The 20,496-nt window shown below is 39.1% G+C and overlaps 1 protein-coding gene across 1 annotated transcript in view; it reads left to right on the top strand.

Moving 5' to 3' along the window:
• LDAH (lipid droplet associated hydrolase) overlaps nt 1-20,496 on the top strand; it is a gene marked incomplete at its 5' end in the record, with an annotated part of 126,184 nt that overhangs the window by 33,524 nt on the left and 72,164 nt on the right. The window contains one exon of the mRNA XM_082480942.1: nt 9,576-9,745. Coding sequence (XP_082337068.1) covers nt 9,576-9,745 — 170 coding nt within the window. The remainder of the gene's footprint in view (nt 1-9,575; nt 9,746-20,496) is intronic.

Genomic DNA, 20,496 nt, shown 5'->3' with positions numbered 1-20,496 from the left:
CTTTATACTTCTATTAAAACAATATCATCCAAGATGAATGTACACAAGAGTAATGAAAAAGGACTAAGTTATACTGAAAGCCATCCTAATACCACTATAGCAGTTAGTGAAGTAGGAAATGCATTAGTGTTATTTTAGTGTTACTCTAAAGACAGGTGATGTTTTAGTATTATTCTGAAGAGTCAGACTTATTTGAACATTTCAGTCTTGGTTTATATCACAGCTCTAAATAAAATTTGGGGATGGATTTTCAAGAGAAATCAGGACTGGCGTAACAAATTAAAAGGTTTAGCATGGATTCAGTAAAAGTGTCAAGCACTTCAGAAAATGTCACTCGTTGATCTGTCCAGTTGCTGTATAACTGCCCTTCGAGGTATACTCTCAGCTGCTTGCTTTTCCCTCTTTCCCCCTCTTAACATTGTGGTGTGCTCCTTGTCATTTTCTCCTGCTTTTAAAATAATTCTTCTTATTTGCTGTCTGTGGAATAACATGGGGTGTCTTCCTTGGCCAGCTGTCTTACTTTGCTCCAAACTTTGGCTCTCCCTTGTTTGCTCTCAGTCCCTCTTTCTCTATTTGTATCTGTTTAAACTTCCCATAGTTTAAACTCTTCCCACTCTGAAGATTCCGTGATTCTGTGATTCCGTTAAGTTTTGAAGTGCTCTTTTCAATAGATGTTACTGTTAGACTTGTCTACTGTGGCACAGCACCTCATTTATCATACATCGCCTGGTGTTCCTGTGAAGTGATACTCATCCATTTTTGTTCCTTTCAACGCTCATACAATTGCCTGTCCTTTCTTTACCTCCTATGCTTTATCTGCCCAGTCTTGTTGTCGTGTGGAACATCATTATTTTGTTTTCCTTCCATCGTTAAACTGTACAAATGCAAGTTGTTGTTAAAGTATGCTATTTACTGAAGTTGCTTTTAGTTGTCTCATTCAGTAGGAAGGTGCTGTGCCTCAGTTTGAAGATGAATTTTCCCTGTGTTAAGTTGGAAGATGTTCGATCTGGCCAAACATGAAAATGTCTTGATTCTGATGTGGTTTGCAATAAAGAATTACCTTAGGGAAAAACATACTCAGTGTGCGTTATTCCTGGAAAGGCTCATACATCGCATGCCTCGGGCTGATGGTGCAAGGTAATTCCAATACCAGTGAAGCACGTTTGCCCTTGCAAAACTGGGTGATACTATTTCAGATCTTATGTGAAATGAGTATTTGTAAGGGAAACACGCAAGGTAGACATTTGCAGGAGTCCCACCTGCTAGTCAGGCAAAGCAAGGAAAATAGACTTTTTGGAGAGTCAAAGTGGGTTTTGAGGGGCCTAGACTGATTTTTGCAGTGTAGCCTTTTTTGTGGCATAAGCTCAGCAAATCACCAAGATAATGGAAATTGCAAGATTTTCTCTCTGTTGCTTGGGCAGACATTATTGGTACAATGATCCCATCCAGAGGCTCAGACTGAATGTGGAGCCCTTTCAGGTAGAAGTGCAGACCTAGGTGCACGCTTTTTCCTGAAGGTCTTGTTATTGACTTCATTTTCTCATCCACCAGATCTTCAAGTAGAATCATAGAACCATAGAATTGTTTAGGTTGGAAAAGACCCTTAAGATCATCAAGTCCAACTGTTAACCCAGCACTACCAAGTCCACGTCTAAACTGTGTCCCTGAGCACTACATCTACATGTCTTTTAAATACCATCAGGGATGATGACTCCACCACTTCCCTGGGCAGCCTGTTCCAATGTTTCACAACCCTTTTGGTGAAGAAATTTTTCCTAATATCCAATCTAAACCTCCCTGGCGCAACTTAAGGCCATTTCCTCTTGTCCTATCATTTGTTACTTGGGAGAAGAGACTGACCCCCATCTCACTACAACCTCCTTTCAGGTAGTTGTAGACTACATGAGGTCTGCTTCCTCTCATTGTTTTAGAAGTCTCTGCCACTGCAAGGCTACTTCATTGCTTTCTTCCTAATTCCTCTTTTATCTTATTTTTTCCTGCAGTGCCAGAGAGGTGTACATCTGGTACGGTAAGGCTGAGCCCAGTTATGATGACAACTGCTCTGGTGGCTTGTCTTTGCTGTTACTCTGGAAGGTTACTCTGGAATGCCCAGAGACCTCAACACCCCAGGAAGCGTAACTTGTTCGGGGGTTCCCACTACACTGGTGTTACTGGTTTTGTTTGGGACCTGTTTTTTTGTATGTAGTCCTAACTATTTCAGGCTATGTTCAGTGATTCTTCCTTACTAAGCTGTGGTAGAGCTGATTCATTTTGAGATTACTGGAAGAGGGGAGAATTGCTGGAAGATTTTGAAGAACTGCCAGTACTGAAATTATTTGTTATATTGCAAGGGTAAATATGCACACCTAGATGTGCAGTGACTTCAAAACTGGGAAAAAAATGCATGAAGCCAAGATAAAGGCCTAATTTCTGGTAAAGTAAAGGCACACCATTGTTTTCTTCTGCTCTGTAGTTACTTGTCTCATAGAGGGTATCCTACAAAGTAAAATAGTGTGCTGAGTGGGGTACCTGGTGTGTTAGAATGACCTTACTTGAGTTTTACAACAAACTCAGCTACATGAGCATGGAGTTACAGGTCTTTTTCTTCAAAATAATTAGGTCTGCTGAAAAACGGTCCAAGTAGTGTGCTGCCATCAAAGGTGCAGCCCAGAAGTGAAAAAAGTGTGAGACTAGAAAAGTCCCAATGAGTTTTGTACTTGTTCCTGTATCAAGATACATTTTCCGTCGCAGTCAGCCTCAGGAAGGAAATCCCTTCCAGATTTGCTTGTGTGGGCAAGTGAAGAAGGGAATTCACAGAGCCTTTCGCTTGGCTTCAGCGTGTCCAGAAAACAAGAAACATAACATGAACAGTTGGCTTCCCATCGGCTCAGACCTCTTTGCTTTTGCTCCTTGAGGCCACTTTGTGATGGAAATTTAGATCTGTTCCTGTACAGTGATGGTTCTCTAACCTCTACCCTGCCAAGTCTTTTTTTTTTTTTTTTTTTTAATAATATGATGTTGAAAATTCTTATAAATTGCACTCTGTGTAGGTATTCAGCTTACTGACTGTAAAATACAGTCATTCAAATGCAGAAAGCTTTTCCATCTATGTTATGTAAAACACCCGTATTAGATTTGCTTTATGCATGTTAAAATGATTCTGGAGACATAGATTGGTGTAGAACTGCATAATAAAACACTGTTTAATGGTGTTTGCCTTGCCAAGATTGGAGACAACCAAGAAAATTCTGCTTCAAAGTTTGTACTGTTATTTCATCATACCGTGGAAATAGTTACTCTGATCAGTTAGAGGGAAGCGGGACTGGGAATGCAAAATGAAAAGAAGTCTCTCACAGATATCTTAATTTTATAAGTTCAGTGTGCTCCTGTATGCTTTTAATAAAAATTTCAGGTTTAGTATTTGTCATGTTTATTAGTTCATTCTGTCAGACTATGCTTGTTCTAATTTAATTATAATACAGCTTCCTTTGAAAAACAGATTAGGTGTTAAACAAGTGTCCCAGCAATAGGTATGTACATAGCAAAGGTAATCAGTAGTTCAATTTGTAAATTAAGGTCTTGTTATTTTTCTAATAAAGAAAATAATATATATGACCACTTCAGTATCTTGAGTAAATGGTAATTTATTTGTGGAGGATACCTTTACAAAAAGTAATTGCTCCAATAAACACTAATGAGTGGTGTGTTTATCTTAAAAGTTGCATGAACGGTTCCTGAGGGTACGAGGGCCAGATTAAGGTCTAAGGGTTAATCTAAAACACAATGCTTTAAGACCTGATTCCTGGTGTCAGGAGTTCTTCAGTATTTATTGAACATACTTTCACGGTTTCCATCCCATTTCTTTGGCATTTCATCGCTTGCTGATACAAATTATCCAGGGTTCAATAATCAAATGAAAGATTGGGTGAAGCGTTCAGGCTCGAAGCAATATATCTTTAGGGAATATATTTTCTAACATATTTGCCCATACGAGACCCACAAACCTGAAATCTCAGTTTTTAAGCTTACAGCTGTATTTAAACATTTTCAGATGGCATCATTCAATTGTAAGGAATTACTGTGTTTTGCTCGAAGAACAAAACCAATCAAACGATCTATTTAATTTCCAGAATTAGACTTCTGAAAACGCATGCCAGTTGAACAGGTAGTCCTTTTAAGTAATGTAGTTGTGGGGTGGCTTTCTGCCTGTCACTACACAAAAGCGAAGATAAAACTTTCCACGGGTTGCTCCATCTGAACAGTAGTCACTCAGTCACAACTGCTGCTCCTCCCACCAGCTTTTGTATGTATTTGTAGTGGAAAAAGGAGGTGGGGCATAAAGTCTAAACCACTTGGCCCCATATGTTGGTTGCACTTATGGTATTTGATGGAGATGCAGTGCACTTAATGTGACCCTGAGCTAGCTGTCCTGAACTATTTGGTAGGCCGTACTTGCTGTGTTGTGCCTTCCCTTTTCACATGCTTTGATATCGTCACTGACCTTTCAGTATCTTCTCCCTCTTTGCTTTTCTTCCTCTTGATACTTTCTTGTGATGTTACTGCATTTTCATGTCTTTAAATTTGTTATATCTCCTCAACGTTAACATTAAGCAGTATGGTGATGTGTCACGCGGCTGAGATGCGCAGCATCTTCAGAGGAAGCGGTGAATTTTTTTCCAGTCCCCTGGTTCAGTCTCCAGATGCTTACTTGTCCTTATCCTGTGAAAGGTCCAGTTCTGAAAATTCTTGACCACAAGAGTTAATACGGGTGGTTCATTACAGTTTGTCCTTAGATATCCTGGTACTACCTCCTAGAGTAAATGACACAGGGAAGAAGAAGATACAGTACAGTTAGGGCATTGGGGTTTACCTCCCTTTCCTTCATGGTGCTTAATTCATAGAATCATAGAATCATAGAATGGTTTAGGTTGGAAGGGACCTTGAAGATCATCGAGTTCCAACCCCCCTGCCATAGGCAGGGACACCTCCCACTAGACCAGGTTGCCCAAGGCCAGATCCAGCCTGGCCTTGAACACCTCCAGGGGTGGGGCCTCAACAACCTCTCTGGGCAACCTGTTCCAGTGCCTCACCACCCTCAAAGTGAAAAACTTCTTCCTAATGTTCAATCTGAACCTGCCCTCTTCCAGTTTAAAGCCATTCCCCCTCGTCCTATCGCTACGTGCCCGAGTAAAAAGTCCTTCCCCAGCTCTCCTGTAGGCCCCTTTTAGGTACTGGAAGGCCGCAATAAGATGTCCCCGGAGCCTTCCCTTCTCCAGGCTGAACAGCTCCAACTCTTTCAGCCTCTCCTCATAGGAGTCAGAAGTCACCTTTTCACACGTTTCCTTACTTGTTCTTGAGTGATTTGGAGGCCTTGTGTATGAGCGGGTCCTGGGACAGACTTCAAAGTCATTCCGTGTCAAGTGGACAAGTGTCCATGTATACCGAGCTCAGATGTTGAGTCACCTGGTGCGAGCAGAGTAGCTGGGAGTTGGGCCGCACAAGCGTTCCCCTGTGAGATTAAGGAAGCACAAAAGCATGCAGAAATTGTATGCACAAATTTGAGGATAGTGTTGGAACATCTGACCTCCGGTATCTTTTTGAATCATCCATTAAAAAGGAGTCTATGATTTTTGGAGACTTTTTAATGAAAGGCTAAATTTTATGAGTCTCCAGTCAAAAGTCTGCTCATATAACTGATATGCTTTTTTTTTTGTCTGACTAAGAATTTCCCTCGCATACACAGCAGAAAAACAAACAAACACAATTCTCTGTTATTTCCCTGAAAACCAAAGTCCTCTTTCCTAGCGAGATTAACTTGTCGACTAATCTTAGAGCAAACACTTTATTTTAATCTATCATTGTTTTCTGACTGTGGGTTTAGAAGAGGTCAGAAAAAGAGATTCATTAAAGCGATGGCGCATTTGTTTTTCCGAAAGCACATCAGAACATTAATGCTTTGCCAAAGAAAATAAAGAAATACAGTATTTCTTTTAATACGCTTCAGCTAAATAAAGTCATAAAATCACATGCTTTGGCCCAGATGGGGTGTTTGCAGCACGAGGTGCAAGTCGTATAATTTCTACTATCTGAAAACTGCTTAAATGAGCTCTCCTTCAGCCGTGCCGTTCATTCCACACCTGAGGTGAAGTAACTCTGCTCCCTTCTCTGATGCAGAGCCATCGGTGAGCTGACTGCCAGTGTGTTTGTGCAAGTCTGTTTGCTTATATAAAGAACCCATTTAAGCTTCTCCACCCAAGAAACTGATGTTGATTTTGGATAATCCCTGGGCGATTTTATTCTGCAAAATAAATAAATAAATCTTCCCAACCTGTGACGCAGCCCAGCTCTAGCGTATTTTGGACTATTAGAAGTGTCGCATTTGTGTTGGGGAAACATGGACTGACACAAGCCCTGGGCAATTTTGTGTTTGTCCAGAAGTACAACAGGATGCGTGTTTCGATAGAGGGTTACGTGACGTTGGAGTTTCACCGGACGAGAGTGCAGGGTCGGGCGGTGATGAGGAGGGCTTTGCGTGTGGATCGCCAGACCCCGCACTGCACGCTCATCCACCAGTGTGGCTTCTCTAGGAGTAGTGCCAATGTGATTTGGTTTGTCAGCAAACCAGTATTTCAGAAGAAAAGGAGAAGTTGTATTAAACAGCTGAAACAATTCTCTGGGGTCAGCATTGGCTGTCGGGGCTCGCTTTCAGCCCTGAATCTCTGCGCTGCTATTTTTTAGGTAACTAAATATTAAATTAGATATCTAATGTCTTAATAACTAAAATAATTAACTGTATTTGTCTAACATAGTTGTCCACCATAACTTGAAAGATGTTGAGATTGGGATAGACTGTCTGCTGTGTTGTTTATTAATTGCGTCGCAGCAATGTTCAGCATCTCTTGTAGCAGATACTGAATTCGTGTTGTGAAAAGCAACCATTAACCTCTTGACATTGAACAAGACAAATAAAAATTTGATTTGTTTCCTGCTTGGTTTCTGGGGCCTTGCGAGCCATGAGAAGTTCTCTAGAAGTTTTATACACCTACTTTACCTCTTTTCCCTTGCTCTAACCTGGAAATAAGCTGAAATTCTTGTAACATCACTTTCTTTTCAAGAATTAAAGCTATGAATGGAATGTCAAACATTAAAATATGTGCTGATAAATCACTGGAAATGGCAGTGCCTGAGTAAAACAGTATGGAAATGATAGCAAATGTTTACAAGGGAAAATTGACCTGCTCAACCCAAGGCACAGTAATATATTCAACACAACGTACACTTTCACTTGTTGCTGTATCCAGTGGGACATCATATTTCTAGTATTCTGTGTTTTACGCATGTTATACACACCCTTAATTGCACGTGTGATGTAGACAGCCCACTCCTGCATGAGGTTAAGCTGCTGTGTAGATAAATAAAATGTAGGAAAGATGGCTTTTGCTAAAAATAGAAACTAAGCTTAAAAACAATGTTTTGGCCTTAGGCTTTTATTTAGGGTTTCAGAAAACAGAATAAGCTCTTTGGTTTCCATTACTTTTAGAAAACCTAATAAGCGAAATATTACTTCTCATCTAATTTGGCATTCCTTGAGTGTGTTTTAGTAAACCCTTTTTTTCTTTTAGAGTAAACTACTATAAATTATGCTGGGATATGATCATTAGTTAGTAGTTTTAATAGAAATATTAGTTTAACTGAAGAACTTCTTTGTTGTGACCTCTGTGTTAATAGATTAAGCTCAGAAAAAAAGACATCAGAACACATTCCTGAGCAATTGTTTTGCTTCAAAAGGTTATGTTCCATATGGATGACCAAAAAGGCAATACAGTGCCAACCCACTCAGGCTACCAGTTAATACCATCGCTGTCAAAACCTCGGTAACTTCACTACAGTAGTGTTAGTCATTTTTAGCATTTAAGGTTACTGACCAATTGCCATCAAATATACCACATGCGTATTAAAAAAACCAATCAGCCTTTATAACTTGATTAACTATGTTCACAGACAGAGGCAGAAAGGCTTCTGTTATCACTTTCTCCAAACGGGCGCAAAAGCAACTACATCTGAAATGGATCTACGCCTTCAGCTAACTTTCTCTTACTGTAGTTTTTGAGTGCCCTTCAGTCTCTTTAATGTATGTATCTTTATGGTGTCTCTGCCTGATGGATACTTTCTTCCACATCTATTTTTCACGTAGGGAACTGATGCAGAGGACATCCAAAGAAACCAAGTGGGAAGTTAAAAACCTAATACTTGGTGAGCTGGTTAGGGCTGCGCGTGTGCTACCTCTGGTAGCTGCTCCTGCACTGTTAGAGGTGGGTGGCTTTTGCCAGGAACCTGTATGCTGTCTGTAGGACCATGGCTCAGTAATGAGCTGGTCCCCATCATGTGCCTGAACCTTGTGGCAAGGAGATTTGGCTTATTCCAGACTAAAACTGCATTGCAAGTCAACGTGCAAGGAGTGTAAAAGATCAGAGGTTTAAACTGGAGTATGAAACTGAGCCCTGAGATTGCAGCGTGGACTTAAGAGATTAAGTGATATTAGTACCCGTACATCTCTTTTAGATAAACTGTAGGCATACTTCGTTCTTTCTGCCTCTTTCCTTTCATTCTTTTTTCAGTATTTTTTCTTACAGTCTTTTCCATAGAGTACTCCAGCTTAAACTGGAGTGGTGTACCCTTAACATCGCTTTTAGTTTAGTGGGTGGAGCACTTTTTTAGCAGATGAAAGAGCTGTGAACCCCCTTAGATGGGGGGACTTCAGAGTCATGTCACCCACCTCATGAGCAAGAGTTAAAGGTGCCCGAATTGCTGTAAATTCTTACAGGCACCAGATCATCCTTGTGTTGACTGCCCAGGAAGCGAGTAGTGAAGTCCTCATTGTAAGTGGTTGCCCAAGCTCCTTTAGGAGGTCTCTGGCAAAACAGAAATTAAATTGCACCATAACCTATAACCGTGAAGCTCTAATTTGATCTTCTTCTATGTGGCTGGATCGACAATGATAAGAACCTGCACAAATAGGGGCTGTTTGCTTAAGTGCCAGTGCTCCATGTTGATACATACGCATTTCATATTTTTCCTCGTTCCGTGGGACCTTTTTGTGCATCTTTATTTTAAAACATGAGATTTTGAATATCTGAAGATTCTTAGTGCATGCTAACATATACAATAATTTGCCTTGAGTGAAGAGACTCTTATTCCTGGGCAGTATTGCTATTGTAGGTCCTGAACTCTCAATGTAAAGTTGGATTGATTGAAGGTGATCCAATGCCTTGAGTTTGGTCTTGTTCTGAACGAAGGGGATCACAATGCTAGATGATGTGCCATGGAGCTCCAAGTGTTTCCGTATCCTTCCCTGGTTCCGCAGCTACACATAAGGCTTCACATCCTGTACATGGGATTCATCAGTCTGTGTTTACCAGTGGTGGTAACTCAAAATTAATTTTTTCAGTTTGGTGTTTGTTTTTTCTTTTAATTAATAAGTTTATTTTAGAGGTTTCCACAGAAGTGGGAAAAAAAAAGAGATACTTGACATTTCTATCATTAAAACAAAGGACTTTTTTTCTCTTATGTTTCAGACACAGATATTAAGGAGCTAGAGGATGTTTTTGGACTTAACGGACAAGTAGAGCATAAGCTGAACTTCCTCAAAAAGAATGTATCAAAAGATATAAAGTTGGTACTGATTGCTCATTCTATTGGCTGCTACATCACACTGGAGATGATGAAGCGAGCGTCAGAACTTCAGGTACATTATCTTTATAGAACGGGATATTAGCAAAGCAGTGCGCTTGCTTAGCCTATGGGTAATGCCGTGTCTTTCCTCTGGAAGCTCTATTCTGCTATACACAAACTTTTAATTAAAATGAAATAAAACCATGAATGACTAATCCTAATAACATATAATAAAGTGTTTTAATGTAAAATAATGTTTTGACTATGAATTTGGACTTTTAAATGTCCTTGTAATATAGATAATTGATAACAATGACAAATATATTTAGGGTTTTCTGGTTGTCTTCTCATCTTTAAATAATATATGAACAGATCACCAGATATTTGGCAATTACATTATGTTACTACACCAAAAATTAAGGCTCATTATGATTTTAATAGCAGCCTCTTATCTCAAGGCAAGCAGATTGCCGGCTGTACGTGGGGAAATGTACGGAAAAGAATAACAGTATAAATTGTGATGAGTACTGCTATGAAGGATGTCGTTTTAAAAATTTAATATGTATGCATATGCCATTGCTTCTGCAACAGTCTTGGTTTGTGTAACTCGTTGAGAATGGGAGGTGTTGCTGCATGTTCTTGTCTGTCTGAACTTTTTTCTTTGTCACTGTGAAGCAATAAGAAGGCTCAGGCAGAACTGTGTCCTGACTGTGTCCTTGAAGCTCTGTAAATGGCAAACTGTTAGTGCTCAGTAATAGCTCAGCCTACTAGCGGATGATGAATGAAGAATACTGAATTTTTATTCTTAAACATTCACTCTTGCTAAATCGTTGCCTCTTCCTTTACGTTATAAAATCTTCAGTGGAAGGAAAGTGCAGTTTTAGCGTGAAGTCTGTGTTTAATATACGCATGAGTAGGTTCTTCCCCTTCTTCATAACCATTTCCACTGCATGTCTAATTTTTTTTTTTTTTCTTTTAAAGGAAACACCAACTGAAAACGTGAAACATGAGGTTAACCTGATATATTTCCACAGGCATATTTCACTTTGTGATTATAAACAAGGGCATTTTTTTGAGAGAACTTTTATTACTGTTTTATCTTTTCAAGAGGGAGTGTTCTAGAAAATATCATGTGCGGTAATTTGTCCAAAAATATCAACTTTTCTTTGGTCAACATCTGTACGGTCTTTATTACACAAATGATTTTATCTGGTTTCAATTAAAGTATGAATTGTTGAGTAATTTCTTTACACCTGGCTCGCTGGATGCTGGCAGCTTGCTGTTCATCAGTGTTTTGAAACGTAGGTATCTCTGGGACACTCTTAGACTGCACGGTACGCTGTGTGCATGAAGTTAATATATGGCAAGCTACATTTAAGATGCATTTAACAATAGAAAATATTTGTGTAAGCCAGAGTGTTGTGCAACCTTTGTCCCTTTGCCAAAAATAAGTTAACTGTTAGGTTTTATAACATATGAAGTGTGATAATAAGAAACTTGTGTTTCCATCTCTCCCTTTATTTTTACTGGAATATTTGATTCCCACAAGATTTTGAGCACATATGTGTATTTTAGTAGCTAGATCATTTGATTTTATTTTTGTGTAGTTCTTATGTGATATTCTTTTATTACATGAGTTTTGGTTTGGGTCTTAAATTCTCTTCTTTAAGAGCCTTTGATTGCTTACAGTTTATTATTCTGAGCTAGAGGTTAATGCGTTGCATTTATTGTTCAAATAGTTCGGTAAATGTTTATATTTGGAGTGTATGTTTAGCAGATTTGATTTTTGTTACCCAATTTAAAGCCTTTTCATAATGTAACCAAATACAGACTCGATTGTCCCTCTTGTACAGTGATGAGGGAGCCTGATGAACTTGAGCTAGCATGCATGAAAAGCAGAAAGTGCTATCTCCTTATCTCTCCTTCTTGGTTGCTCCTCAGCTGTCGGGTTTGAATGCTGGTAGTTTCTTGGGCCGTTTTGCTCTGCAAGTGAATGGGGGGTGCTTCGGGGTTTTTTCTTAAACTTCTGTGAAATAGTGCTTTCTTATTTGATTAAAAGAGAAATGAAACAGGAATTGCCAGTTTACCCCAGGATAAATTCAGTTTTGGACTCCATCCCTATTCTCCTGTTGACTCTCAGGGGGGCTTCTGATATTGGTTTCTTCAGGAGACCCCTTAACACAAACTTAGTCTTAGTTTGATGCCTTCAACTAAGTCTAATTAATAGAGAAGGGCCACACAGGTTACGTTCATACTTGTAACTAAGTGGAGCTACTGCATGGATTTGAGTACTGGGCCAGCTGTGCAGTGACGTTTTTGGACTGGTCCCTAGGAGACGTTTTGGCCCAATGCAGCCGACAACTCCCAGGCAACACCCTGCCATGGTTCTGGGCTTGGAGAGGCCCAGGACCATTCCCAATAGTTAGTTTGGATGCAGACATCCTGGTTTTAGGCCAGGGAGAATTCAGCCATGTGGACACCGACCATCCCATGCCATCCTGTTCCGTGGCAGGACCAGGGAATAGTTCCTGGCCGGTCTGTTGGCTGGCACACACGTAACCATGAACAGTTCTCAGTTCTCATGGTGGGCATCAAATCTTAAAAAAAGATTCGCCTCTTCGTGGGAAGCGGAGAATCCAGAGTTTGTCTGACTGCTAAAATTTTTGACACTGGGAAGGAAAAACGTTCTTCAGCCTTGCTCTGTGGAGATGGAAAAATGCAATAACGTACAGCTTACTTGATAATTGGGCTTAACCTCATGATCTTCCTCGCTCTTTGTTCAGCCAGCAGAGCTGAAAAATGAAGCCGAGTGACAAAATTATTTTCTCAGTTGTTGGAGTTTGAGCCTAACTCATAAATACGCTATATCCTCCAGGCGTTCTCTTCTAAAATACAAATCCTTACTTGGAGGATTTCCTTGTGCTTTGCTGGCAACGCTACTGAGTGTTTCCTAAAACACTCCGCTTGATCATTAATTTTATCAAAAGATTGACACATTTCCTTGCTAATGAAATTCAATCTGTTACAGCATTAATCTTTCATTTGCAATGCTGCTTTTGAAATGCCGGCACCTTGGTGGTAATAAATTAACACCTATTAATGAGTGAAACTATCATACAATGTAAGCGTTACTCTTCCTGTAAAACTCATGGAGGAGGAAGAGTTTAAAACCTCTGAGTATGTATCAGTTTAAGCAAATAAATGTTCTGTAATATATAATTCAAAACCATGCATTGCTACCGTGCCTCAGAACATTGAGTATTGCTAGAACTTGCTTGATTTCATAAATAATAGCTAACAAAACACAAGTTTTGTTAACACAGGTTGGAATAGTTGTGTATAAAACAAGTTCATACCTTGGAAGTCCCGTCACATCATTTCTGTGCACACCACCTGCCATATCTTTCCTTCACTGTGTTCTCTTCCAAACAGAAATCTTTTGGTCTTTACTTTCTTGCAAGAAATCTGATGAACGTAACAAAAGAACATAGTTCGCATTTAACAATTCCACAAATTCATACAGTAGCATAACCATATTTTCATGTTTTTTCTTTTGCCTGTATATGAATTGCATTCAGGTCTTTCACTTGAGGAGCTGCAGCTTGTTCAGGATCTGGTGCTGGATGTAGCTTAGAAGGTTTCTACAGTCTGTCTTATTCTTCATAAATTGGTACTGACTTTCCCCCATCAGGAGGCTGTCCGCTAAACAAGCTTTCCTGAGTTAAGCAAACATTTCTTCATTGCTGACTAAATTATTCTAAATTATTTTATGATGTATAAAATGTTGGTGCTATTCATTCCCTTTTATAAATAATGAAACGTGCCTAACAGGAGATACTGGGCATTTTTTGTTAACCTTCTGAGTTACTGAAATCGGCTATATATCCCTGATGTTAGTGTTCTGTCTGTTTAGCCTGTTTCTAATCCACATAAAAATGTTTTGCTCGCCCATTATTAGTATTATTAGTGGTCACAGGGATTGAATGACCTCCATGGGAAGCATTTATTTGGAGTTTTTTTAATATAGTTATTTTAGATGATGTTCCTATATGTGTCCTTGTCTAAATTTTTCAAATTATTTAGTTAAAAAAGCAAAAGAGCTTTTATCTATAAACATTATTGTTGTTACTTCTGATGTTAGAAAAAGCTAGAAATACATTTTATCATTCCTTTTTAAATTTAGATGATAGTAGATTAGTCTTCTGTTCTGTCATTCCAAAGTTTCTGTTGTTGCATTGTTAGTAATGGAGTCTTTTATTACCCTTGGTGCTCCCCTAAATCACACACACCTTTAGCGTGACATATGTAGTCCTTGTTTTGTGGTTTCATACTTGAACCAAAAGGCCACGGTCCATCTGTTGTGAACAGCTTGCGTGGAAACGTTGATGGCCTACAGGTACACAACAGAGTGACAGATGTCATGACTCTATTAGCTTTTTTTTTTATTTATTGTCTAGAAAACTGCTTCTTCCTGATTACCTGCAGCCCTTTGCAATACATCTTAGTGGGAGAAGACATCTCTGCACATGACCCTTCTGACAAAGACATTGATTTGGACTTGAAATTTCAGAAATGCTCTTTTCTTTGCCATCTCTTGGCCAGGGAGGTGTTTGTTTTCAGCGTGTGTGAGATATTACCTGTATATACAGAAGTAGTTTGTTTTAAAAGAAGCTTTATTAAAACAGTGAAACATGGCAATAGATAGTTTGCATTGCGATGTGCCTTTGTATGCAACATGAAATGCATTAATTATTCACTTACAGAAGAAATGTAAGAAATCTCTTTTAACAATGTGTGAACGCCTATCCATAAATATTATTTTTCTGATAGATCTTAATCTATTTTCAGAATAGCTAAAAATAATTTGAAAATATTCTAGATTCATTCTGGACAAGATTGTTCACACGTGAAGTTATTCAGGAATATTTCCATGTTTAGATATTCTTTATTCAGACTTTAATTTATCAAGTCTGTTGGTCATCATCAGTTCTATATGTTATCAAAGCTTTTCCAAAGTTTGCTGATAGAGGAAACCTCTTTTTGAAATACAGTTTCCCAAAGACAAAACCTTCAAGTCTTTTTTTTCATTTTTTCTTTTTTTTTTTTTTTTTTAATTAGGCTTTTGGTTCTCCCAAGAGCTGAACTGGACAAGGATAGAATTCTATTTTGCCACTGTGGGCAAATGCATAGTTGGCCATCATAGCAAAAAGATCCCACCTGATAAATAAGTTATTTTTCACATCTCTTTGTGTGATGAGAATAGTTACTTATAGGGAGGGAAGAAGAAACGTGTAAGTTGTTTTGTAATGGTTTAAAATCTCACTTGGACAAATATTAGATTCTCTTGCTGCTGTCTTTCTGCCTCAAATCAAGTTGGTTCTTCTGTCTCTGGTTAACACTTAGTTCCTTTCTGTTGAAGTACTTGGAAAGCTCCCCCAGACTTTAGTGAAAGTAGAATTAGGCCATAAGAGAGAGAAACACGTCAGCATTCCTCTGCTAAGTAATTTATTATAATACTGAATTCAATGCAGTGACCTTTTACATTAATAATTTAGTTTCAGTTGTGTTGAAAGGTTGATTATGAATTTGGGAAGCACTTTGATAATGCTAGGGAAGAGAGAAGTCACCATATTTTTAAATACGCATATTTCTGCAAGAAAACAAAAAAAACCTTTTAATATAGAATTACTAAAAATCCACAGGGACAAGATTAAAAGAGGGAGATTTTTTAATGGTGCAGGAACTGCTAGGCATGTCTGACCTTTGAGATAATTAGGGAATCTTTTCAGCAGCATGAAGGAGTGAGGGAAGTGATGAGTGTCTGTGTGAAGACAATGAGATGTGTTCAGTTCCTGTTTTGCAGTTGTTAGAGCCTGTGTATGTAATCCAAGACTGGTGGCGGCATCATTGCAGAAAACCTCTTCTGAAAGGACGCTAATTTAGCAGGTTCTGACTCCTTAGAAGTTCTAGTGCTTTTTTGGAAGTAGAAAGAAAATGAAAGATAAAAAGAATATAAATTTTCTTTCCATTTTTGAAAGTTTTATTTAATATAATAGCATCTAATTCAAATGTTGATTACCTAAGTTATGTCACAATACTTTTAACAAAATCAGTTTACATAGCTGTTGTCTGGGTAAATTAACTTCTGATGATTTTACTGGCGATTATTAAGTTTAAAATATGCTTAATGAACAAATACATTTTTTACTACCTTGTATGTTCTCTTACAAAAGTAAGCTTATCTCACATCTTTTGAGGAGTACAGTAAGACTCCATAAAATAGAAAAATAACCAGAAGATTTCTGAAGAGATGATGTTTTCTCTCCTGTAGAGGAATATGCTTCGTGTGCAGTGTAACCAACAGCACGGGAGAAGCGTGAATAAATGTCCTTGTTTTGTGCAGCCTTGTTTTGATTTGTCCTTGCTGAGGACTGTTTGCTCTTGGTTCCTTAATGGATTGCAGTGATGGGTGGAATATGGATATGTAGTTATGTCTCGCAGTAGGGGTCATGATCTGGATAAACACTGTTTTTGTATGAATTTCATGTTGCTTGCAGGCTTAAATGATAAAGTGCAAACAAAAAACCCCATAAAAATTAAATGAGTGAAAGACTTACGGTAACACAAACCCAATGACAACATTCCCAAAATTATTATGCAGGAAAAAAAAGTAGATGGCTATACTTAGCCGACCTCTCAAGGGAATCGGTACACATTTCAAATAAATACGTATCTTGTGAAGAGAACTGTGAATTTCTAGGTCATGATATAAAGCTAAACTGAGTCTGATGTATTTTTCTTCTCCTTTAGTCCATCCATCCCAGATAAATGAGGTTAAAATAAATAATGAGATAAATGAGATTAAAAAACCAAGCAAATGGCATTGGGCTGGTATACACCCACCGTCATCCCGCTTTAAGTGTTGAGGGAGCAAAAAAAGACAGACTCTAACACAGTTTTGCACAGATTTAATCATGAGTCTAAATTAAGCTGCCTTCAGTGAGAGAAGTGTGTTAATTTAACTTTATGGATGTTTTAAGTTAGTCACTAAATTGGACTGTCTCTATAATATATGCATTTTGTTGACAGTTCTGTCAGTTCTTGAGAGCATATACAAGGAAGCACAGGTGGGCTGAGCCAGCAATTAGACTAAAATTTGCTTTGGTTGATGTTATACGCATTGCAGAGTCTGCATAATCCACCTTGCAAGAGGTGACGAAGTTCTGACGGGTATGTTCTCTCCGTGTCGCCTCAGGCAGTATCGGTAAATCTCGTGGAACAGCCAGTAAAGCAAGCAGCGTGGACCTGCTGCATACGCAAACATTATGCAGCTCTCTTATTTGGAAAAAGCAAGAAGTAACACAGATGATTTATTAAACCTGCCCAAATAAATAAGATACCGTATCTTTGAAGCATCAAGGAAGTTTCTACAAAGATCTGTGGAGAGATTTTTTTTAAAAAAAAAAAAAGGAAAAATGAAAACAACCTTCATATGAAAACCTAAGACAAACATACAACCTTCTCTCTCGTTGGGGTGGGAGGCTGCAAAGCAAAGAGCAATAGTGGGTGAGTTCATGACAAAGAGAGATTTGTTAGGGAGATACTGACTTTTGACTAAGACACAGAAGGCCACCGGCCTGAATGTAAAAGTTCAACAAAACTTCAGAACGCCGTTGGTGAAAGGCTGATAACTGTGGAATGGGGTTGAGAGTGTCAGCTCACCCAAGAGACCACTAACAACCACTATTTTCACTGGCTTGATGACAGACTCTCTAATCCTAACGGTCCCAGTCATATTCTATTCTACCTCTCCCCGCCAAAAAAAAGCTTTAAAAAATGTAAACTGTAAGAAAAAGCAATCAACACGCAGGCGGGATTTCTTGTATAACCCTCACTGGACGCCGCCTTTGTGAATAGGAACAGGCACCGTCTAGGTCGCCATGTGCTGCGTGGGTCTGCCTGACATTACTCTTCCCTTCACGGACAAACAACCCACCTTGTAATATGGAGAACGATAGGATGTGAAATATCTCAAGGATACAAAAAATTATAGGAAAGTTAAAATGTCATAAGAAATAAACTGTTGAAGGTGATACATCTTCAAATGTAAAAGTGCCTGAGGGCAAATTAAATAGAGTCAAAGTTTTTGTCTTTTGTTTTCACCAGAGAGAGGCATACACCTTTCTCCACATTTGATTTTTATCACGGAAAATTGGCTTCAAGCCAAAGTTGCATGAGCTATCAATTATTGGCAAGTAACTAAACCTATCAGGAACTGAAATGTGATCAACAACTTGAGAATAGTCTTCAGTCATGCTGTGAAGATACCTGACCATTATTGCTTTGTTTCTTTCTGGATTTCTGTTTTCTGATTCCTTGTCTTAAGCAGAGAAATTAGCTTTTAATCATACATTGTGTAGCCTGTAGCACATGGTACCGTCTTCTGACTCATATGTTGACCAAATATGTTGTAGTCAACAGTTTATAACTGCCTGCTAGATAACGATCCAATTTCCTCTAAAATGAGATAATAGGATTCATACTTTACATTTGTTCCCCCCCCCCAAAAAGGAGCAAATAAAAATTAAAAGACATTTCCAGAGGGCTCCATTATGTATCTGTCCTGTCTGCAATGCAGACTTGTTCTCGCTCGTAACTGTAAAAGTAGCAAGCAAGAAACAACGAAAGGTGAGAGTCGCGTTGCTGGCATATGCGGATGGAATTCTGGATTTTTTAGCAACACAAAACTTTAGGATCAGGAACTTGTAGAGTTTTCAGAGTTTCACGTTGGGAAGGATTACCTGTTGAACCATGCCCCTTTTCATGGTCGTCTTTGTGGTTGAGATCTTAAACTGGTAAACCAAAACCTAGAGTACACCAAGGAAGCGTGAACGGAAGGTTTGGGTTAGGCTTATGGTACTTGTCAGCCTACTTGGCCAAAGCCCGTGCCTGATAATCGGGTCCAAAGAAAGCTTTTTGAAATTAACCTTGACTTGAATTGTTTTGTTTTATTCCGCTCACCGGTATTTTATGCCATGTTTCTAGTTTGTTGTGTTAGTACACCGTGGCTCAGCTCATGTTAGCTACAGGGAAGCTGTAGTTCATCATACTGTCAACACCTGAAAGGGAGTAGCAGAGTCGTGGATTTGCCTGGCTGAGTTCGCTATCTGACCAAAAAGCGTCAATATAGAACTCAGTTTAGAAAACAGAAAGCTTAAAGATTACAATATGTCAGTCTTAAGAATTGAAAAAACAGGGATATACATTAAATTAAACAAAATTCATTTTTAAATCCACTCTTTTTTGTAGCTACCAAATATGGACCAAAGACTTATACACTGTTGGTTTGTCTTATCATTTGATTCCTAAATCTCTCTCCTAAAACCAGAAATAGAGATACCAGAAAGATAAGGTACAGAAAAGTATTAAAGCTCTGTTTTGCCTTCTACAAAATACTTTTGAAATATATATATAATTCATTCTTAATACTGCCTTATATGTATTTTGCAAACAAAACAAGGGCAAGGGCAAGTGCCAGTTTCTGCACTTGGGCCACAATAACCCCATGCAGCGCTACAGGCTTGGGGAGGTGTGGCTGGAAAGCTGCCTGGCAGAAAGAGACCTGGGGGATCTCATTGACAAGCGGCTGAGTATGAGCCGGCAGTGTGCCCAGGTGGCCAAGAAAGCCAACGGCATCCTGGCTTGTATTAGAAATAGCGTGGCCAGCAGAAGTAGGGAGGTGATTGTGCCCTGGTGAGGCCACACCTCGAGTATTGTGTCCAGTTTTGGGCACCTCAATACAAGAGAGATATGGAGGTGCTGGAGTGAGTGCAGAGGAGGGCAACGAAGCTGGTGAAGGGCCTAGCAGACAAATCATATGAAGAGCGGTTGAAGGAGCTGGGACTGTTTAGTTTGAGGAGCAGGAGGCTGAGGGGAGACCTCATCACTCTCTACAACTATTTGAAAGGACACTGTAGAGAGGTTGGTGCTGGTCTCTTCTCACAGGTAATTAATGACAGAACAAGAGGGAATGGCTTCAAGCTCCGACAGGGTAGGGTTAGACTGAACATGAGGAAAGAATTTTTCACAGAAAGGGTGGTCGGGCATTGGAATAGACTGTCCAGGGAGGTGGTTGAGTCACCATCCCTGGATGTGTTTGAGACACGTTTAGATGTGGTGTTGGGGGATATGGTGTAGGGGAGAACTTTGTAGAGGAGGGTAGATGGTTGGACTCGATGATCCCAAGGGTCTCTTCCAACCTGGACAATTCTATGATTTAGATACTGCGCTTCTGAGCAGTGCTGCCATGTGTATACATACCATACCTTGTGGGCAAAGCAGGTAGGTATCACCTGCTCAGTCCTAGAACTTTATGGGAAATACTAGAGTACATATAGTTCAGGACTCTTCTGAGTCAGGAAAACTTTCAGTCCAGAAATGTTGAAGGTCGGATGGGACTGGTAAATAGTAGAGTGATAGTTAAAAGCACAAGTGCAAATTTAATCAATATTGATGTCTGGTGTAATTAAAAGACAGGCTTGACAAAATCATCAGCAATATAGCCGTGGGAATGTAATTACCTACCATACAAATACACGGTTCTGTTTTTAACATTGATCACATTTTTAAGAGTGGGAATTCAGAGTCAGTAATAACACTGCCTTAAGATTAGGTTGTTTGGCTCATAAGCCTGTGATAAGAAGGCCTGAGGAAAAAGGGGAAAATGAATTCCCAAGACTTTCAGAGGAAAATCATATTTTGAACAAAATATAGAGTTCACTGGAACTTCAACTTCTGTCACCTTCTTTGATGTATTGGGTTTAC

Source organism: Vanellus vanellus, assembly GCF_965231255.1.
Source record: "Vanellus vanellus genome assembly, chromosome: 3".
Classification (NCBI taxonomy): Eukaryota; Metazoa; Chordata; class Aves; order Charadriiformes; family Charadriidae; genus Vanellus; species Vanellus vanellus.
This window is presented reverse-complemented; position numbering and strand designations above follow the sequence as displayed.